The sequence below is a fragment of the Phlebotomus papatasi genome, chromosome 2, assembly GCF_024763615.1.
Source record: "Phlebotomus papatasi isolate M1 chromosome 2, Ppap_2.1, whole genome shotgun sequence".
NCBI classification, from domain to species: Eukaryota; Metazoa; Arthropoda; class Insecta; order Diptera; family Psychodidae; genus Phlebotomus; species Phlebotomus papatasi.
The window spans coordinates 106,837,874-106,858,784 of NC_077223.1; the positions used below are offsets into that span (position 1 = coordinate 106,837,874).

General features: G+C 33.1%; 1 protein-coding gene across 16 annotated transcripts in view; it reads right to left on the bottom strand.

Moving 5' to 3' along the window:
* The window catches only part of LOC129800662 (kinesin-like protein KIF13B), a 151,799-nt gene that overhangs the window by 40,198 nt on the left and 90,690 nt on the right, over positions 1 to 20,911 (bottom strand). For all 16 annotated transcript variants that reach the window (XM_055845227.1, XM_055845226.1, XM_055845220.1 and 13 more), the window contains exons 3-4: positions 19,970 to 20,133; positions 4,669 to 6,200 (exon numbers count right to left, since the gene is read on the bottom strand). In XM_055845227.1, coding sequence (XP_055701202.1) covers positions 4,669 to 6,200; positions 19,970 to 20,133 — 1,696 coding nt within the window. The remainder of the gene's footprint in view (positions 1 to 4,668; positions 6,201 to 19,969; positions 20,134 to 20,911) is intronic.

Consider the following 20,911-nt stretch of genomic DNA (forward strand, 5'->3'; position numbering starts at 1 on the left):
CTACTTTTCCTGATGTTTGAATTTCTTTTTCCTGCCCCTTTTTCCTTTAGTTGATTTTTTTTAAAATGAATTTGGCATCATTGAATAGGAATCAATCCTTTTGCACTCAAAGGAAATGACCAGTGATAAGCCCAGATAAGCTTATGGTAGCTGAGATTCTTTAGAGTCGACCTCGGAATGCGTGCAACACGGGGTGCTTCCAACTCGGAATGCGTGAAAATTCGATTGTGAGTTGAATTATGGGGGTAAAGAATCGCGTCGAGTAAACTGTTCTCGGTAGTCGCAATGGATGAAATTGGCTCGACGCGTTTCTTTACCCCCAAAATTCAATTCACAATCGAATTTTCACGAATTACGAGTTGCAAGCACCCCGAGTTGCACGTATTTCGAGGTCGGCTGTAAAGAATCTCAGCTACCATAAGCTTATCTGGGATTGTCACTGGTAATTTTCTATTTTAAATAGTCTAAGTGGGAAAGGCCATCAAAAGAAAAAAAAGTTTATTGAAATCGGTTAATAAACATCAGAGATAGAGACCGGAAAAATCTCGATATCAGATACAGTATATGCTAAAATTTCATAGAAATCACTTCATAAACACCAAAAATGAAGTCCGGTCAAGACATTTTTGGTTATAGCTCGGGTCAGGGAACATCGAGAGAGGAGTGCGATCCACCGTTGGAAAGGTTTCGACCTCAGCTATACAACATACTAAAATTTAAAGAAAAAGCATAGTCTAGTTTTCGAAATAATCGAGATCGATTAATCGAAAATCGATTTTTCGATTAATCGGACTTTCAATTAAATCGGATGAAATCGGGGTGTTACAGGGCTTATAGTACTCAACGAGAGCTTTCCAAAACACCGAATTTTTTCCAAATCCGATAATTAGAAGCGGAGATATGGCCATTTGAAAATTGAATTTTTAACCCCCTCTAGCTCGGGTCAGAGGGGTCGGAGAGGGTTAAGTTTGGTATCGGTCGAAAGGTCTTGGACCCAGCTATAACATACTACAATTTGAGATCGATCCATGCCATAGGGGCTGAATTATTGAGAAAACAAAATTTGGGTGTGTTTCAAAATGGCGGAAGAAGGGGGTGGGGGGGTCTGACATCACCTACTTCTAGCCGCCCATCGACATTTGACCTTTGCCGAAAACCGCTTGTCAATATCTCTTTCCGTTCTCTCTCCAGAAGTGGTTATACGACGGACGGACGGACGGACGCGACGTCCACGAAAATCGATTTTTGGCGCACATGATATTTGTGGTCTATGAGTGTCAAAACGTGTACATCCAAAATTCGGGCCCGATCTGACGAGGTCGGATTTCACCTGTGACCACAAAAGCTGAGATTGTAAAGAATCTCAGCTAAAACTTTGCACTGTTCTGTTTGTATATTTTTACCAGAACGTAACATTTGCAGTAAGTTAATTTGAGGATTTTTCGGTCAAAAATATCTGGTCAAGAATTAATAGGGCTTGTGTAAAAACTTTTCCTAGATTTGAACATCCTTATGGTTTGTAATCATATCAAAAAGATTCGGCTTTTTGATGATTCTCAAGTTTCCGAAGAAATTGTTTTTCCATTGAGTGAGATTTTTAACCAATAAATCCTGATCACATCACGAATAATATGAAGGGGTAAAGAAAACTTTTCCAGTTATCCGTCCGTCCGTCCAGAATGCAGCTAAGACTAGGGAGGTTCTTATTAAAAAGAAAACTGCCTGGGACTGGGACAACCCTGACCCGAGCTGTACGGGGACAAAGTTGAAAAATTTACCGACTTTATATCTCCGGTTTTAATTAACATTTTGACCTAAATTTTAGGTTTTTGGTTTCGTTTCGATGAGCACTTTCAGAAAAAGTCACCACAGGTGGCGCTGCGATTAGCGTAGGTTACAAGTAGCGTAGGTTCGCTGTGGTTACAACAGAACCGGAGATATGAGGGGACAAAGTTCACGAAATTCAAAAAATCATATCTCCGGTTCTATTTGACCGATTTTCGTGAGTGAGGGCTCAAATAAAAGATATCACAAAATACTACAACTTTTTAGAACATTTTAACTTCGTGGGATCAACACTAGGGGCGCCATAGCCAAAAAACCAATTTCAATATCACATAACCTCTATTATCTCGACACGTGCTTAACCGATTTTGATGATTACTTCTACATAATTGTAGAGGACATTTGTGTCTATTTTTTTTCATTTTGTAGAATACTAATATTAATTTTTGGAAGAATGGAAAAAAATAACCACAATAGTATTCATAAAGTGGTAAGACTGATGAGATATTTCTAGCTTGACTATTGATTGGATACTCTTTTACTTCATCGAAATGCACTTCACTTTAACGCACAACTTTCTCTTTCCTTCAGAGTGCCAATAAAATTACTAAGTTCTAATGAAAACTGCAGAGTTTCTATCCACAAATTCAATTACAAATACCTCATTGATACTTTAATTACGCAGAGATACTTGCAGTCAGAAATTTCCCTATAAATCAACTTGTATTTAAAGTACAATTAAACCATTTTATTGCGACCACAAATTTAACAAAAAAAAAAAACGCATTTAAAAAATTTTACATGAAATTGAATGCATTTAATGCTTGACCATTGCACGATCTGATTAGAATTTTTTAATTCCAATAACCATTTAATAATGCAGTAACATCAGTTGTGCATTCATTAATTTCAAATTATTTCACGGTATTTAAAGCACAAAATTTATGGGACAAAACCTCTCATAAATAATTTGTTTGATATTTTAAAACCTTGTTTTGGTTGTTACATGAAAGAAAATCAACAGAGTGCGGATGTTGAATTTTAAAATGCTTTTGTGGTGTTGTGAAATAATTTGTGAAATTGCAATTTTGCTGATTCATCTCACATAATTAAAATTTTATTATGATGTCAAAAATTATAGTTTGCGAAATTTATTAATTAATGTCATTAACAAGTCATATTGAAGGGAAAAATTTATGGAATACTGGGAATATTTTATTGATCAATTTCCTCTGAAAATTAATCAGTGAAAATTCTTATGGTACTCTGTCTATGCAGTTGATTTGTTGCTGATAGAGCTGAAGGCCAAATGGTTAGAGATAGAGACTTTGGACATTCGGGGGAGCCCCCGAATCAGAAGCCGAGATAATCGAAATTGTTTGTTTCTGAACTCGTTTTTTCGACCAGAGCGCCCCAAGTGTTCATTTGATGAACTGCAACTAAATCAAAGAATTGTTGTATTTTGTGAGACTTTCCATTTAAAACCCTATTTTAAGTGTCTTGGTCGAGAAGAAGTAGTCGAATTGGCATCTGAGTGGTTTCAAAGTGTTATTATGGGAAAAGTCAATTTTTTTCACACTTAAACGGCAAAATCGGACAGATAGCGTAGTCTGAGCAAAAAGTGATGTAAGGACTAATTTATAGATATAAATGTCCTCTTAATTATGTCGAAGTAATCATCAAAATCGGTTAAGCACATGTCGAGATAATTGAGGTTATGTTATATTGAAATAGGCTTTTCGACTATGGCGCCCCTGGTGTTGGTCCTACGAAGCTCAAATGTTCTAGAAAGTTGTACCGCTTTGCGAGACCTTTAATTTGCGTCCGCATTCACGAAAATCGGTCAAATAAAATCGGAGATATGATTTTTTGAATTTCGGGAACTTTGACTAGTCATATCTCCGGTTTTATTGTAACCACAGCGACCCCACGCCACTTTTTGGAAACCTCATAGTCTGGAATATAACACTCTAAAATTAGATTAACTTGCACAATGGCGTTTTTCAGAAAAATTAGTTTGAATTTTGATGAATTTTGACGCTATCGCAGCGCCACCTGTTGTGGGCCCGATTTTTAGACGTGGACGAGAACGTTTTTTAGCCATCCATATATTCGTGATCAGGAAGTGATGGAACACATTTTGGCCAAGTTTCAGACCGATCGGGCGACATGAAATTTTGTTATTATTATAGTAAGGGAGATTGTATTAAGGATCTCATAATAACTTGATCGGATCATATCTTCAGTGTTTCTCAAGTGATTTTGATAAAATTTTAGTATTTTGTAGCTGACATAGGAATTTTTTATGACGATAAAGATGTATTCACTGAGAAAAAAGGGGGCGCGATTAACTTTTTTCTTCGTAACTTTAACACTTTTTAGGTGAAAAAATATATCAACATTTTTAATGTTAATTTTACACCTTTTTAAGGATAAAATTAACATAAAAAAGGGTAACTTTAACCCATAATACACCTAGAAAGCATAATATTGACACCGATTTCGCATCAATAATGCAGGGTAAAATAAACATTTCCGGAATATTATTTTAACTTTTTCGGATTTCTCTCAGTGAAGCCTGAAACCCTTTATTTAATTGTTTTTCCTGAAAAAAAGTGATTAAGATAGTTTAAAAAGTTTCAGCAATTTCTATTAACAATAACAACATTGGAAGGCCCCGAAGATTCTTTTGGATTTTGTAATATTAGAGCATGATTTGAATTTTTCACTGTACTTTTCTTCCCAAAGAAAAATTTGCTGTCTCCCTTGAGAGTCATTCTTTTGGAAAATTCACCGCAGAATCATCTGAGAAATTTTCCTTCTTTTTTTTGCACAAAGAAATTAAATGTCTGTGGAAAGAATTTCTGAAAATGTGTTACATACCTGTCTTTGCTTCTCCAGGGCCACCTGCTTGTCCTCCTCGTGCTGTCGTTCCAGCTGTGCAATGGCCGTCTGAATGGGATCATTGCTCAGTTCATTCTGCATCAATTCCTCCCGGGCAAAATTGTAATCAATGGGCTGAGCTGGAGTTTGTGGCTCTGAAGCCACATTGCTGACCGTTCCAGCCCCTTTGGGACAGTTTACCCGGAAGAAATGGTGATTTCCCCAAAGAATTCGATCACCATTGTGCAGGGCTGTTTTATCTGTCACTGGAAATCCATTTACAAAGCATCTGGCATTGCTTATTGGTTCCATAAACAGCCCACCATCTTCAATGGTTATTGTGCAGTGTTCTGCCTGAATACCCAAGCCATGGAGCTGAATGTCCGGCTGCTGGGTTTGACTCCGACCACCAACGAGAGTTTTCTCTTTCAGGTAGTACACCAGGAGTTCATTGAGGGAAGGATCAGCATTCAAATTCACCAGGTAGTATTTATTTTTCTCCACCATTATTCCACTTGCCTGAACACTAATTCCCATCTTTTCCAGAGCCTGTTGCCTCTCATTCTGTATCCTCTCCGTCTTCACCAGTTTCTCCTCCCACGTCTGCGAGATTTGCTTCATCAGATTCTCACTTTCTGCCAACTTGTCATGGATATCTCCCCTTTGGGTATCCCCCACTGGTGACCCCGTAGCATGCTTCAGCATCTCCCTCAGTGCCTCCACTTCCATCCTCAATTCCCGGATAATTCTGGCATTGGGATCTTCATTGATAACAGCATGATTGACAATTCTCTTTGCCCGATCAGCGTACCGCAGTGTCGACAGTGTTTCCTCATAATTATCAGCAGCCGGTGAAATTGTGGCCACCATCACAGTCTTAGAATTCCCACCCAGATTATCCTTGAGCAGCCACGTCAACACTGAATCCCGATACGGCACAAATTTATCATTTCTCGTCTTCCCACTCGACTGATCAGCCAATTTTGATATCACAAGTCCCAAAGTCGTTAGTGATTTATTTATATTCGATCCCTCCTTCAGCCTATCCCCCACAGCTCCCGTCTTTACCGCCCTCTCACTCCCCGCCAAATCCACCAATGACATCCGCGAAACCTTCTCACCACTCACATTTGTCTCCCGATCCGTCAGTGTTTGGGTCAGCACGACAGAAAACACCGCATGAGATCTCGAACTCTCAGCATTCATATTTGTAGCGGCAACTGTTCTCGACTTATTCCCCTCAGCCATTAAACTATCAATGTCCAGGAAGGACGTCACAGCCAGCTGCGACAGCCCATCAACATACGGACCCAGTACATTGTGCTCCCTGACACGCAGGGACTGTTTATTTGGCTTTGGATCCAACAAATCATGCACCTTCTCATTGTAGATCTCCATATAACTCACCTCAACTTTGTACGACAGATCAGGTGTCTGCCGATGGGATATTTCATAGAACAACTCATCACAGAGACGCGGAATTATTCCCTTGTTGTCACCCGTTCCCATCATCGTATACGACTTCCCTGAACCTGCAAAGGAAAGTTAATTGCTTTCTCAGGTCTTTCAAATGCGCGTTAATCGTATAACCCACAAAAAAGTTTGTAAAAGTTTGTACTTTTTTTTCTACAGAAACATTGTTCGTAATTTTGACGTGCCTTTTTATTCCTTATTTAAAAACATTTCGTCTCCTCAAAATGCAATTGTTCTAACTCACATTTTGGTCGATTTTGAGTTATTGCTATAGTGGTACTATATTAACCCAATACTATCGGAAAATACATAAAATTTTCCCCGAAAACCATTTGTTTTTCTAATATGATTAAATGAAATTGTTCTATGTCGCTGCGAAGCTGTACTTAGAATAATTTCATATGAATTTTGAACGAACAAAAAAGTTGCAATGAAATTGTTCTATGTGACGATTCACGCATTTACGTTGTGAAAAGGGCAAATAAATTTCAGTTACGTATATATAATACGCAGTTCAATAAAGGTTATAAGGAACCGGATAAGGATCAATGTGATCGCTAAAATACATCGTAGGCTTTTAATAACGGTAAAAGAGGTCAGAATCATCAAAATCGGTCAATAAAATTTAAGCAGAATTTACTTTTGCAAATATTGACACTGACACGATAATATTGTGCAAAAAAAAATAACCTTTTGTCACTGTATTTGACAAAAGTGATAATATTATATTAGTTAGAATATCTTTTAAGGATCTCAAATCTGAAATCTATTCATTGCTACCACACCCTAAATTTCTTTCTATATTTATTTAAAGCGTTTTTGTTTTTCTAAAACACACAAATTTATATCCTCGGTTCTAATTATATAATTTTAATAACTTTGATTAGAAAAAATGTACATTTTCATTATCTACAACTCTTATGATAAGCCTTGAACCTACAATGCAGTTAAACTACTAATTGGATTCAATAGATTTTTTTAACATACATAGACGATAGAGACAAAAATAGCCCGAGAATTTAAGGTTATCTTTGTTCTGACAAAACCAATGAATGATAATTTTCATTCTAATGAGAAATATTATGTATTAGTATTGTGATTCTTTTCTCAAAAAAAGGCTATTGCTTTAAAAAATTGGATATTATATAGAAAAAAATAAAATTCAATTATCAATCTGAAAATTTAAAAATTATACTCACTTTTGAGCTCAAATGATTTTTGATAAATGATAAATGATAATAAACTATGGAGCAAATAGTTTGAGGAGACTTGCAAAAAATATCCTAAATTACTGCAACTTTCTACTTTGCGATTACGTAAACATTAGGGAAAAATAACTTTAGATATTCAGAAAAAACTTCTTTATAGATCACCGTTGAACCAATCGTCCTTAAATCAATTAAAAATATTAAAGTGGTATAAAAAGGTTTTAAAAGGTAGAATGAAAGAGGTTCAGAGGTTAAAAAAAGAATCTTTAAAGAAATGTCTCTTTTGAATTATTTATTCCTTTTTATAATTATTTTAATTGATAAAATTAATACGTTTTTAAGGTTTTAACCCAATTATCCAGAAAATAAAGTAACATAAATAATATAGACTAATTTTTCTTCTTCGTCTGTTCGTTAAAAAAAAAAACAATTCCGTGATTTTCAAAAACTTATATTTTTAAATATTTAAGGAAATATTTTTAAAATAAAAAGATCGTTTTTTAGATTACACTTTTCCCTATAAAAAACTGCAAGCAAGCTTGTTGATTGATTGAAATGCGCTTTATATTTTTATGGCTTTCCAGTGTGAAATTGTTCTATGTAACAGAGTTATACAACATTTATTGAAATTTTTGTGACTTAGAACAATTTCATTCGATGCAATTTCTTGAATTTTCCTTCTTTGTGCAAAATCTACTGATTGAACAAGCTCCATATTTTTAATATATCATATTTATTAGTTGCTTCGAAGATTTAAACCAAAAAAGAACGATTTTAAGGTGTCAAAAAAGTGGATCAAAAGCACAAATTTTTAAATTGCTTTTCTCGTGAATTACCTAATTGTTAGTTAGAACACTTGCATTTTCAGGAGACGAATTTGCAGTTTATTTGACAAAACTTTACGAACAAATGACAAAATTTTACGAACATTTGATCGTGTTTCCGAAAATTCAAAAACAAAAGAAAAAATATTTCGTAAAATTGTTTGTACCTAAATGTTTGTAAAAACCTACGGGGGACTTTCGAATATTTCGTAAATCGTATAACCAACAAAAAAGTTTGTAGAAGTCTGTACTTTTTCTTCAGAAACATTCTTCGTAATTTGTACGCTTGACGTGCCTTTTTATCCCTTTATAAACATTTGTAGTTTATTTGACAAAACTTTACGAACAAATGACAAAATTTTACAAACATTTGTCTGTGCGTACGAAAACCCACGAACAAATGTTCGTAAAAAATGCTCTTCAGTTGATAATGTTACACTGAAAAAATATTTCGTAAAATTGTTCGTAAATGTTTGTGAACCCCTTCTGGGGGACTTTAAAATAATTCGTAAATCGTATAGGGTAAAGGCTCATAATTTTGTCCAGTCTGCTTATAAGCATCGATGTTCCAAGTTTGAAGTGCGATATTTTCAATACTAATTGACTTTTTTTGTTACTCTCTTTTCAGAAGGGTTGTTTAGAAACTTGGCAAGCTATTTATCGTCTTTTTTTACTAAAATTACTTTTAACACGTTTAAAAATGAATTGATATGTAAACGTGAATTTGACTCTTATTTTGGACAACTTGGTTATTAATTTTGACAACTTGGCTGTAAATTTGGACAGCTAATCCGCCTCAACAGGATGCCCATTGTTCTTCATTTCATGAACCAATCTTATCAAGTCATCTTCCTGTTCATGTAAGGGAAACGTAGAATGTCACAGAAGCCCGGAAACTTTCCATATCATTATTTAAAGTGAGTTGACTTCGGTACTCCAATTACGTGCGAATTAGCGCATTCCCTGGCCTTTCCGGGAGACTTTTAAGGCTTTTCTCACTACATTTCGTTCATAGAGGTGATGTTCCTTTGTTTCTCTAGGCATTTGTCCAACCTAGTCATTACAAAGGCTAAAACTTCACGAAATTTCGTGAGAACAACACCTGTCCAAAATAAGGAGTATCATCTCACTGGTGAATGTTTTAGAAAATTTACCATTTTTCACACGAAAAATCTAATTCACAAGACAAATCTCACTTCAGGTCAAATGTACAAATCACCACTAACGTGAATCAACACAATTTTCAATGAATATTCAATAATATCACTTAAAAAAGGCGAAGAAACATTGTTAGTACTTCATCACAGCTAAATAAGACTGAAGTAAACACGAAGTTCTGTCATATTTCTCGTAACCAATTGCTCACACTGAATTTTCAACAAAGCAATTTCAACTCAAATCATATTCAAATTTTAACGTATTTAGTGTTAAAATCTTCCAAAAAGAACAAATATATAGATAGAATTCATTATTCATCAAATATTGGAATAAAAATCCATCATTTTAATCAATTTATTTTTAGTGTCCAATGTTATCCTCAAAGTGTCCAAAATAAGAAACAGGACAAAATTATGAGCTTTTCCCCTATGTTTTGAATTTCGTGAAATTTGACCCCTCATATCTTCGGTTCTATTGTAACCACAGGGAACCCACGCCACTTTTTGGAAACGTCCTAGACTAGACTACAACACTTTAAAATTTGATTAAAATGCGCAATAACATTTTTGAGAAAAATGAGTTCGGTGCATAGAATCCTCGAAAGTTTAATTTGTGGTCGAATTTCAAATATTTCGAACATTGGACCGATCTTCTATTTTAATCGCGACACACATGTCGAAAAATTTTTCTTCACAATACGGCATTATCTATCTGGTTAAAAGAATTCTCAAATAAATTACAGAAACTTTTCAGATTCATTACCGCTTAGGATCATATACAGATGGTCCGAAAATTTCAAGAGCCCTGCAAAGTAGTTTAACTTCGATCTCCATTAATCCAAGATTAATCATGTAATTTTCGGCTCATTATTTCCGTAATTTTGTCAATAAATCTCGCATTAAATAGTAATGAAGAAACACACTAGAAATGTATAAAAAAAAGTAAATGATTTAGCAGCTCTACTACCGTGATACAGTTAAGTGATTATTAAAGCGAAGAAGATCATCCCTCTACCTCATCAAAGTTACATTAGCAATTTATGTGCAGCACTATTGATTTTTGTAATGACATATTATACAATAAAATGATTGTTGGAATTTCCAGTAATAACCTACAATAGATAGAGTTTTGTACCATTAAAATTTCACAACTCAATCAATAATTTTTCGTGTTAATTTGTAATCTTTGATCCTAAAGCTGTGCTGGATATGATGTTTTGAGAAGTTTGTGGTTTTGACGGAAGTCAAATATGAAATATTCCTAATAAAAAGAAAGACAAATCCGCTGCAGAGTGGAAAATGCTGATCTTCCAAAAAATTCTAAAAGACAGGAACTATTTATGTAGATATAGGCTCGTCAATAATACCATGTAACCCCTATAAGCCTTATCTTGTATTTTCATCAATGGGACAATAACATTCCCTTTTATTCTCCTCTTTTGAGCCTTCTGTTGATAAACCTTTTGCGATTGGAAATTGTTTATTGAACTGTTTTTCCCATTCAATAAACTCATTCGCATTTTCCACACAAAATTCACTCAATTGATTTTTCTTCTGTTCCCCTACATTTCACACTGTCAAAAAATATGCAGTGATAAACATTCGTTATTTTTTTTTATCAGGATATTATCACCGAAATGTTACAAAAACGTTTCGAAATATTTATGTAACGAAAGTATTGTAGAAATACTCAGGACTATGCTATGCATCAGTGATTCTTAGAAAATCCCTCTCTGTGGTTTGTTTCTGGAATAAAACCATCAGTTGCATTCTAAAATTCTCCGAAAAGTGTCTCGGCTAAAATAGAAAGTATTTTAGAATTTCTGTTTTACTTCGAATCATTTCGAAGTTGTTTCGATGAACGCGTGGTATTAAATTCAATTAATTAATTTAAATTTTTCAGAATCAACAGTTGATGATGATAACTTATCGACACTATCCAATCGATAGTGTCGATAAATCTACATCTGTTAGATTAAGTGAATGTCGACTTATTACAGAATTATAGGGCCATTCATTGCGACATTCTGAAAACAATGAAATCGTTGATGAACATCTAAATTAGTTACAGGAAGTGTATAGCTATCCTTTAAAGTTTTCGGAATCGCCAGTCGATAGTATCGAATATAAGTTATCATGTCACCCCAGGCGATTTTTCAAAGCTTATTGTGTCCGAAAAATTCGAATATGGCTCATTGAGCTCTGAAAGAAGGAAAGGCCAATTTCGAATCAAAATACCCTCATTTAAATATCGTTTTGAACGCTCGTCGCCAGGGTTTCGCTTTAAGAGAAGAGACATTCGAAGATCGGTTTCGAAAACCAAAGACAAGACATTTCTACTTCTCGTTTCGTCCACGTGTCGGCTGTGGTATTTTCTGTTCGAATTTCGAAGTACCTTGAGTGTCATCATGTGATAATTATTGTGAGGGAAATCAATTAGGCCAAAATCCGAAACTTATTGGTTTGAATCGGAAAGTGGATATTGAATAAGATTTTTACCAGGATATTTTTGAGGTTAAAAGCGATAGAAATATCATTCTAAACTTTTAAATGACATTTTTGTTCAATTTATATTATAGTAATTCAGTGTAATATCTCCGTCAAATTATTGCCAAATAGACTAATAAAAATAAATCCAATTTTCTTATTTTACTGTAATATTTGAAAAAGAGCTTAAGTTTTATCCTTGGCCTTTTCATTTTAACCTATTAGGCACTTAATTCCCTGAAGGAAGCTAAAGAATCCCACAAAAATAATTCGTCTCTATTTCTTTGCTGTCAAAAACCATAAAGTGAGGTTAGGTTCAACGTCAAATGTTATTCCGGATTACTTTTCTCACGCACCGAAATTTTTTGGGACAAATGGGACAGGCTAAATCCAATCCAATTCGATAAGGGGGTCATATTGAATTTGCTGTTCACATGGACAAAATTAAAATAGGGTAAAATGAGGTAATTTGGAACTATTTACAATTTGGGACACTTGAGATTTTCTCACTGTTTCAGATGAGCAAAGAGAAAACCAAGACCGCAAAATAGAAGAAAAAGACGATTATGAAGAACAGAAACAGCTTTTCTTCCTTTTGAATCTCTAAAACAGTGAGAAAATCTCAAATGTCCCAAATTGTAAATAAATAATAAAATAAAATATAATAAATAAAAAATATTTGTTAATGCCCCAAGCAAACAATTTTACATTTAAGGGACTATATACAACAATTTACAAAAAAAGAAAATAATCAGAATCAGAACAGACAAGAAAACTTGAATGCGGAGGAAATCGATACAAAACTATGACCAAATCTTTTAAGTATGAGTTTTTACAAAATCTGTACTTTTAAGTATATTTATGATATTTTATTTTTCCAATTGTTCCAAATTACCTCATTTTACCCTAAATCTAGAACTAATTACAATGATGTAAAACGAATTTTATAATAGGGGAACTGTTTGTAATTTGAGACAGTTTGTAATTTTGGATACTTTGAGGGTAATTTTGGACACCACAAACAAATTGATTAAAATTATGGACTTTTAGAAGATGTTAACACTAAATTCGTTACATTTTGAATATGATTTGATTTAAAATTGCTATTGAAACTTCAGTGTGAGCAATTTCTCACGAAAAATATATATTTTTAATCGATATTATTATTAAATATTTATTGAATATTGTCTTAATTCACTTTAATAGTGCAATTCTGTAATGATATGACAATGTCATATGACAAATTTTCGTTATAAATTTAGGAACACGACAACATTAAAGGCCAATGGGTACCGAATGGTCATTAAAAGGAGCTATATGAAGCTCTTAGTAACTGATATGAATCTGATTTTCAATGATTTTTTACGAATTTTCTATATAAAAATTTTAAAATTTGTCATATGACATTGTCATACTGTTACAGAATTCCTCTACTGGGAATCATTAATGCCAATTTGAGCAAATAGCAGAGACACTTCTAATGAAAAAGAGAATCACTGAGCTCACGAAAATTGGATAGTTTTTTTTTCATTAAAATTCATACCTTTCCCATTATTCCCAATAATTTTTCTTAATTTTGTGGGTCAAGTTCGGCTTTCCATTACAAACTTAAACAAAGTTTAACAAACTAACTTATTCAAGGTGAAAAATTATATTTTTGAACGGATATTACCGATACTTAATGTGAATCTTCCGTATGTTCAAATAGTGTAAAAACTCCCTTACATCAGAAATCGTGTAAAAAATTGTGTAAGTTATATTTTTTCACAGTGTAAAGCTATAAAAATAGGGACAAACTCCATAGTAAATACCTTCGGAAATCGTTTATTTTTTTTGCAGTATCATTTCAGAGAAATTTCATCACGGATGTTGTTCATGAAATGTCAATCTTAAAAACAGAAAACCCATTTAATTCAATATCATCTTGTCAGTAAAATTCCTATAAATAAAATATTTTGGAAAAAGAGAAATTTGGAATTGCGTGGGAAAATTTCAACTTGACAAAAAAAAGAACAAACATTGTTTACTGAAAAATCAAACAAAACTCAGGGGCAAAATGTTGTAACATTATTTCATAAGGGTGCTCAAGGGTAAATCCAAAGCACTAATAAGTCATTAAAACTTTCATAAACTTTCAGCCAAAATTGACATTACCGTCATATATGTGCACTTCAAAATTTTGTTAGCCAGAAAATAATATAATCATTTTGAGGTGGAAAAATAATTGAGATATTTTGAGGAATTATTTTAGCAATTTTATATGTTGTGGTTTACCTTTTTGCTCTATTGTAGTGCTCTGCAAAATATGCAGAAAAATATAAATTGAATATTATGAGTGTCCGTGGGAAAATATTCAATTTAAATGCCACAAGTAAAATGCATAGAGTAAAAGCATAAATCAGGATTATAAAGTGGTCCTAGAGAAAACCCTCCAACTGTGCCCCACAGATGCAGTGGAAAATATATATATTTTTTGTATTTGAATTTACTTTGTGACAACCAGAAACCTTTCGCATTTTATGTGTCAAACCTCCATTATTTAAAAAAATAATAATTTAAATTTAAAAAGGTTTGTGGCTGTGCAAAAATTCCAAACAGAGAATTTTTGAATTTTAAAATTTCCACGAAAATGCTCTACGTGGTAACATTTTTCACAGACATAAAATTTTTCCGAAAAAAAAAGCCATAAAACTGTATTGAGTTTGTTCAAGTATCAGAAGAAAAAAAGTGAAATTTATTTGCTCTTTTATTGCTATCTACCTCTTTTCATGTTCCCATGGCTCCTATCTATCTTGAATATAAAATTTCTTGTTAAAAATGCATCTTGTTGTATAAGAAAAACCTTCTCTCCTTTAAGACGCCTAAGCATCGTCTCGCCCTTCTTTGGCGTCTCTCTGCACATTTAATCTATCGATCTATTTTGGCAAAATTCCCCATTTTACCAGACTATCTCACTATTATGGTTCTTCTTTTGTAATGGCACATATTCTATAACTGTTTATAGTTAAGATATATGTAATTTTTTAGGTAGTTTGTTGAACTTTTCACAATATATCTCGGAAGATTTCTTCACAGATTCTCAGCACTAGCAGCACTATGTTACACATATTCAAAATAAACATCGTAAAAGGAAGATTCTTTTGCATTAATATCGTTCAATAAAGATGTCAACATATTGTGAAAAATGTTGCAACATCATCAAATAAAATATCTCATCTATAACTTTTTCTATACCAAGCACACGTACTCCTCATTCAGAGTCCAGGAGCAAGTGTTATTGATATTTTCCCAAGGGGCTTCTAATTTCGGTCAGATCAGTTGCTTGGATATCTTTTCAATTTAGTAAATCGAAATTGAAATTGACTTTCTTCTGGCAACCCTAATCGATGAATTTACTTTGACAGTTGTTAAAAAGACAAATCGATGAATTCTATTAAGAGTTTAACCCTTTAAGGACGATTGGAACACCGGTGTCCCATAAAGAAAATAATATTTCCTGACTACCTAAAGTTATTTTTTTCTTATGTCTGTACATAATTGTAAAGTAGAAGGTTAAAGGAATCTAGAATATTTTTTGCAAGCCTCTAGCTATTTGATATGTAGTAAATATTTAAGATCAAAAATGGCGAATTTTTAAATTCTAAAATTCATAATTGATTTTATTTATTTTTTATACTTCCATTTTTTTTTAAGCAAAACCCTTTTAGCAATAAAAACTACAATACTCATACGTAATATTTTTCATTAAAGTGAGAAATATTATTCATTGGTATTGTCAGAAAAATTACTTAAATTTTTGGGCTATTTTTGTCCCTATCGTTCATAGAAGCACACAATACACCGAATCAGACTCTGTTGGACTTTCCAAGGTTATATGTAAAACTTATCATTGATTATGTTCCTCAGTTTAATTTTTATTGTTGATTTTTAGTCCGTAAAAAGTGTTTCGTCGTTAAAGGGTTAAAAAAAGGATAAATAGAACTATATTTGCACAAAATATCCGTTAATTATCGATAAATTCAAACTCAATTTCGAATTTTCGAAGTCAATTTTCGCAAAAGTTTTCCAAAAATTAACGAAATATCACATTCATCTCGTTCAGTGATTGATAGCCTTCTCGATTTGTGAGTTCTCTCCGGTTGAGGTTTTTCCTTTACCGATTCGAAGGTATATCAGAGAGAACTTACCTAAAAACCCGTTGGAAGTTCGAACGGTTTAAACCAACTAGTTAAACAAAAGCGAGCAAGTTCATCAAAGGACATTTATTTTAATGAAATTGCAGTACAAACTATCTGCCATCCTGAAATTCCACAAAACTATACAAAAATTTGCTATTAGGAGCAAACGTTTAGACTGTTGTTGCCATTGTTGACGATTGAAGTGTCAAGAATACCGAAATTCAAAAGCAGATCAATCAGCGCTAAAGCGGCGAGAATATGAACCTGCACTTTACGCTTCCGGTAGATTTTCAAATGGTTTTGGCTTCGCTTTATTGTGGCTTTGTCTATTGGAAAGGTTATTGCTGAACAGAGCTATTAAGAAACTCTTTAAAGAATTGATTGTGAGGGAAATTATAATGGATCAGGAATATTATGAGCATTATAAACTCAGCTTTCCTCAGAACAAAAAAGTGACAATCGAGGTACTTCGAAATATTCAAACGAGAATTCCAGACACCACGCGGACGAAACGAGAAGTAAAAATACAGTTTTCGGCTTTTAAAAACGATCTTTGAATTTTATACAAAGCACCATCTCAATAGGTTTGACCGGTTTGACAGACTGATATTCACATGTAATTTTATTAAATGGTAATTTTACTAAACAGAAAAGCTATCTATAAGAGTAACATCATATAGAATTTTAAATAGTTTTCTTTTCTTCTGAAATTCGAATTTCACGCAAACTCTTCGGTATGTTCTGGCAACCCTAATCGATGAATTGTCTTTTGACAGATATGACAAGAAAACTTATCTCGAAAATTGAATATGAAGGCACATTTCGGCTACGTCTTTTGTTATTTTCTCTTTCTACATTCGTACATAAAACTGACCGACATAGTTTAACAATCTGAAAGCGAAATTCATGTGCTCGAAAACGTCTTTCACTTGAGTTGAAATTGAAATACACATAAACGAAAATAGACATGAGCTTATCAAATCAAATATAACATTCTAACACCTTTAGAAATAAATTGAGAAACCCAATTGGTGAATTTATGGTGGAAACCTAATTGGTGGTATCTTCACGAAAAGGAAGATAAAAGAAAAAGCTCAAATTTATTTTAAGTCAAAAACTAATGGCGCTGGCACACCTTTTCAATTGCGAGTGAAATTCAATCGACTGAAATGTTACCTCTCACTCTTTCAAACTGAAATCAGGTATAGTTGTCTCTTTCTGCCAAATGAAATTTAATATTGAAATTGAAATTTCAATTTCCATTTGAAAGAAAAGAGACAGCTACACTAACGGCCAAAACATTAAATACACCCTTCGTAAGCTTAAATACACGTGATTTGGACCGGGAAAACGCTGTAATATCCAGTTCTATTGACTGAAATAGTTTCATATATAAACCTAAGAACAGTTTTAAACAAGATTTGAGAAAATACATGAGCTACAAAATTTATAATTTGAGGATCAGTCAAAAATTAGCTTTTTGGAAAAAAATGCAAAAGTAGCCCCACATTCTAAAACTGATCTAATCTTTTAATAATCATTTAATATAAGCTAAATACTATTAGCAAATATTATTAAGAGTCAGAAAAACTGAAAATAATACCGAGGGAATATTTTTGGTACGGATTGTGGTCGGTTACCGGTGTGATCTGTTCTGAAAGGGGTTTCTTCTTTGAATATTGAAATTTTCAGCCCAAATTCTACTTTTTCATATATTTTTTTTTATTATTTTTCAAATTACTATTTATTATTGTTGTAATTTCATTTCTTTTACTTCATTATTTTATTTAAAAAACATGAATAAAATCATCAAATTTAGTTTTCCTCGAAGAATCCTCCTTTAACTTTGATAAGCGCTTCACATATTCCAGGCATCCTGTTGATCAATTTCTACAAAATGTCTGAAGGAACTTTGCCCATACATCCTAAAGTGTTTCCACCAAGATTGGAACTGATGTCGCGCCTAATCTCGAACCTTGTGGTCGAGAAAATCCAAGAGAATTGCAATGAGGCTACAATCGGGTGACTGGCGTGGCTAATGCATTCGGTTTATTGGGCGTGGGTTTTTTTTCAAGAGGAAAACGATCCCAAGCATTCCTCAAAGCTTTGTAGAGGTTTCCTTCTTGAGAAAGAGAAACGCAGGGTCCTAAACTACATGCATTAGCCACCCCAATCACCCAATTGTAACCACATCGAAATTTTCTGGAATTTTCTAGACCAGATGGTTCGAGATTAGGCGCGACATCAGTTCCAATCTTTGTGGAAACACTTCAGGATATGTGGGCAGAGTTCCTTCTAACATTTTGGAGAAATTGATCAACAGGATGTCTCGAATTTGTGAGGCGCTTATCAAAGCTAAAGGAAAATTCTTCGAGGAAAACTGAATTTGATGATTTTATTCATGTTTTTTTTAAATAAAATAATGAAGTAAATAAATGAAATTGCAACAATAATAAATAGTAACTTGAAAAATAATAAAAAAAATTATGAAAAAGTAGAATTTGGGCTGAAAATTTCAATATTCAAAGAAGAAACCCCTTTCAGAACAGATCACACCGGTAACCGACCACAATCCGTACCAAAAATATTCCCTCGGTATTATTTTCAGTTTTTCTGACTCTTAATAATATTTGCTAATAGTATTTAGCTTATATTAAATGATTATTAAAAGATTAGATCAGTTTTAGAATGTGGGGCTACTTTTGCATTTTTTTCCAAAAAGCTAATTTTTGACTGATCCTCAAATTATAAATTTTGTAGCTCATGTATTTTCTCAAATCTTGTTTAAAACTGTTCTTAGGTTTATATATGAAACTATTTCAGTCAATAGAACTGGATATTACAGCGTTTTCCCGGTCCAAATCACGTGTATTTAAGCTTACGAAGGGTGTATTTAATGTTTTGGCCGTTAGTGTATATCTGATTTCAGTTTGAAAGAGTAAGAGGTAAAATTTCAATCGATTGAATTTCATTAAATTGAAAAGGTGTGCCAGCGCCATTAAATTTAGATGTGGCTGTCTCTTTCTGCCAAACGAAAATTGAAATTTCAATTTCATTTTCAATTTTCGTTTGACAAAAAGAGACAACAATATCTGATTTTAAGTTTGAAAGAGTAAGAGGTAAAATTTCAATCGATTGAATTTCACTAAATTGAAAAGGTGTGCCAGCGCCATAAGCGACGAAATTTGACAGCTTGAAATCGGAATTCAATCAATTAAAAACATATGTTATCTATTAAGACAAAAATATGTAAAAATTGTTATTCAAAAATCTTTAATTGCCTTCTGGCAACCCTAATCGATGAGTTATCTTTTGACAGATATGAAACGAAAATAATATTCCAAAAATGTAATAAACCAAAGGTTAATTTGAGTTATTTCTTTTGCTGATTTGTTCTTCTTAATTTGGCATAGACTCTTTTTACGAAGGCATTCTAAAACGTTACTAAATTTAAAACAAAATATAAATAAAATATTGCTATAATTTTCAGTAAAACTTTAACATTTCCAGTTTTATCTGACACGAAATAAAAAGAATTGGGTGACAAAGAGATGATTATGAGTAATATAGAAATTGTTTATGTTTGAAAAAGGCTTTACTATACATTTTGGTTCAAATATGAGGTGCTATAATCGAAATATTTTTACACATTCATAATTTTTGGAGATAAATTATTTATTAGATTGAATTGTAATTTATTTATTGTCAATGTTATTGTCAATGCCAGTTTTGGCAACTTGTCTAACTATAAAAATTAAAATCAAGGTTGGTGTCTCAGATAATATTGTTTAGTTGAAGAATAGGCTAGAGGCAGCGAATATATGCTCTACTAGTTCCCCCAAACGTAATCTATAAAATTTCGATATTCTGTAGCCCAAGATTTCCCTCACTTCCATTAGAATGCTTTAAAAAATCTTATTTGGACTCCTCTTGAAAAAATCAAACAATTTTATTGGAAAAAGAGATATACACACCTGTCTGTCCGTACGCAAATATACATGCATTGTATCCTTGAAATGCATTGTCCAGAATATCTCTGCCGACAGAATCAAATACTGTTTCCTGTGATGCAAAATGTGTGGCATCGTAGTCCGTTGAATAAAAGCAATGATCAAAAGCAAATGTCTTTGGTTGTTTTCTGCAAAGAAAAAAAAGTCCAAAGAAAAGGAAGAAGTTAGATCTAAAATCGATTTCTTAGTCATTTAAAGAAAAGAAAAAAGGACGGAAAAGCGCTCTAGCTTTGCAGAATGCTTGAAATTGTGACTTAGATGTTATACTACACTGAGAGAAATCCGAAAAAGTTAAAATAACATTCTGGAAATGTTAATTTTACCCTGCATTATTGATCCGAAATCGGTGTAAATATTATGCTTTCTAGGTGTATTATGTGTTAAAGTTACCCTTTTTCATGTTAATTTTACCCTTAAAAAGGTGTAAAATTAACATTAAAAAATGTTGATATATTTTTACACCTAAAAAGTGTTAAAGTTATGAGGAAAAAAAGTTAATCGCACCCTCTTTTTTTCTCAGTGTACAAAAGTATTTCCGCAATATTTATCAGAAGTTTGTTCTTTGTTTTGACTCACTACTCCGTGGTTCTAGACTTCGGAATCTTTGAAAAGTTGTTGAACAAATTGTGACTGTTAAATAATTGAAAATCGCTTGAGAAATTTACTTCAAAAGAGCTGTTTGACCTTTTGACCTTGAAAACTATTTAGAGAAGTAGTTCAAAGGCATTATAGTACATTAACGAAATCTTTATGTAGAAGGACGATGTCAGGCAGTGTCAATGTCAAACAACTCGACTAACGAGGACAGGATCTCCGAAATACCCTAAAAGTCGCTATCTATAACCGTTTTGCCTTTTAAGGTCCAGCAAACGGACAAGGAGCATGACGTCATTTTGTCGGAAAACT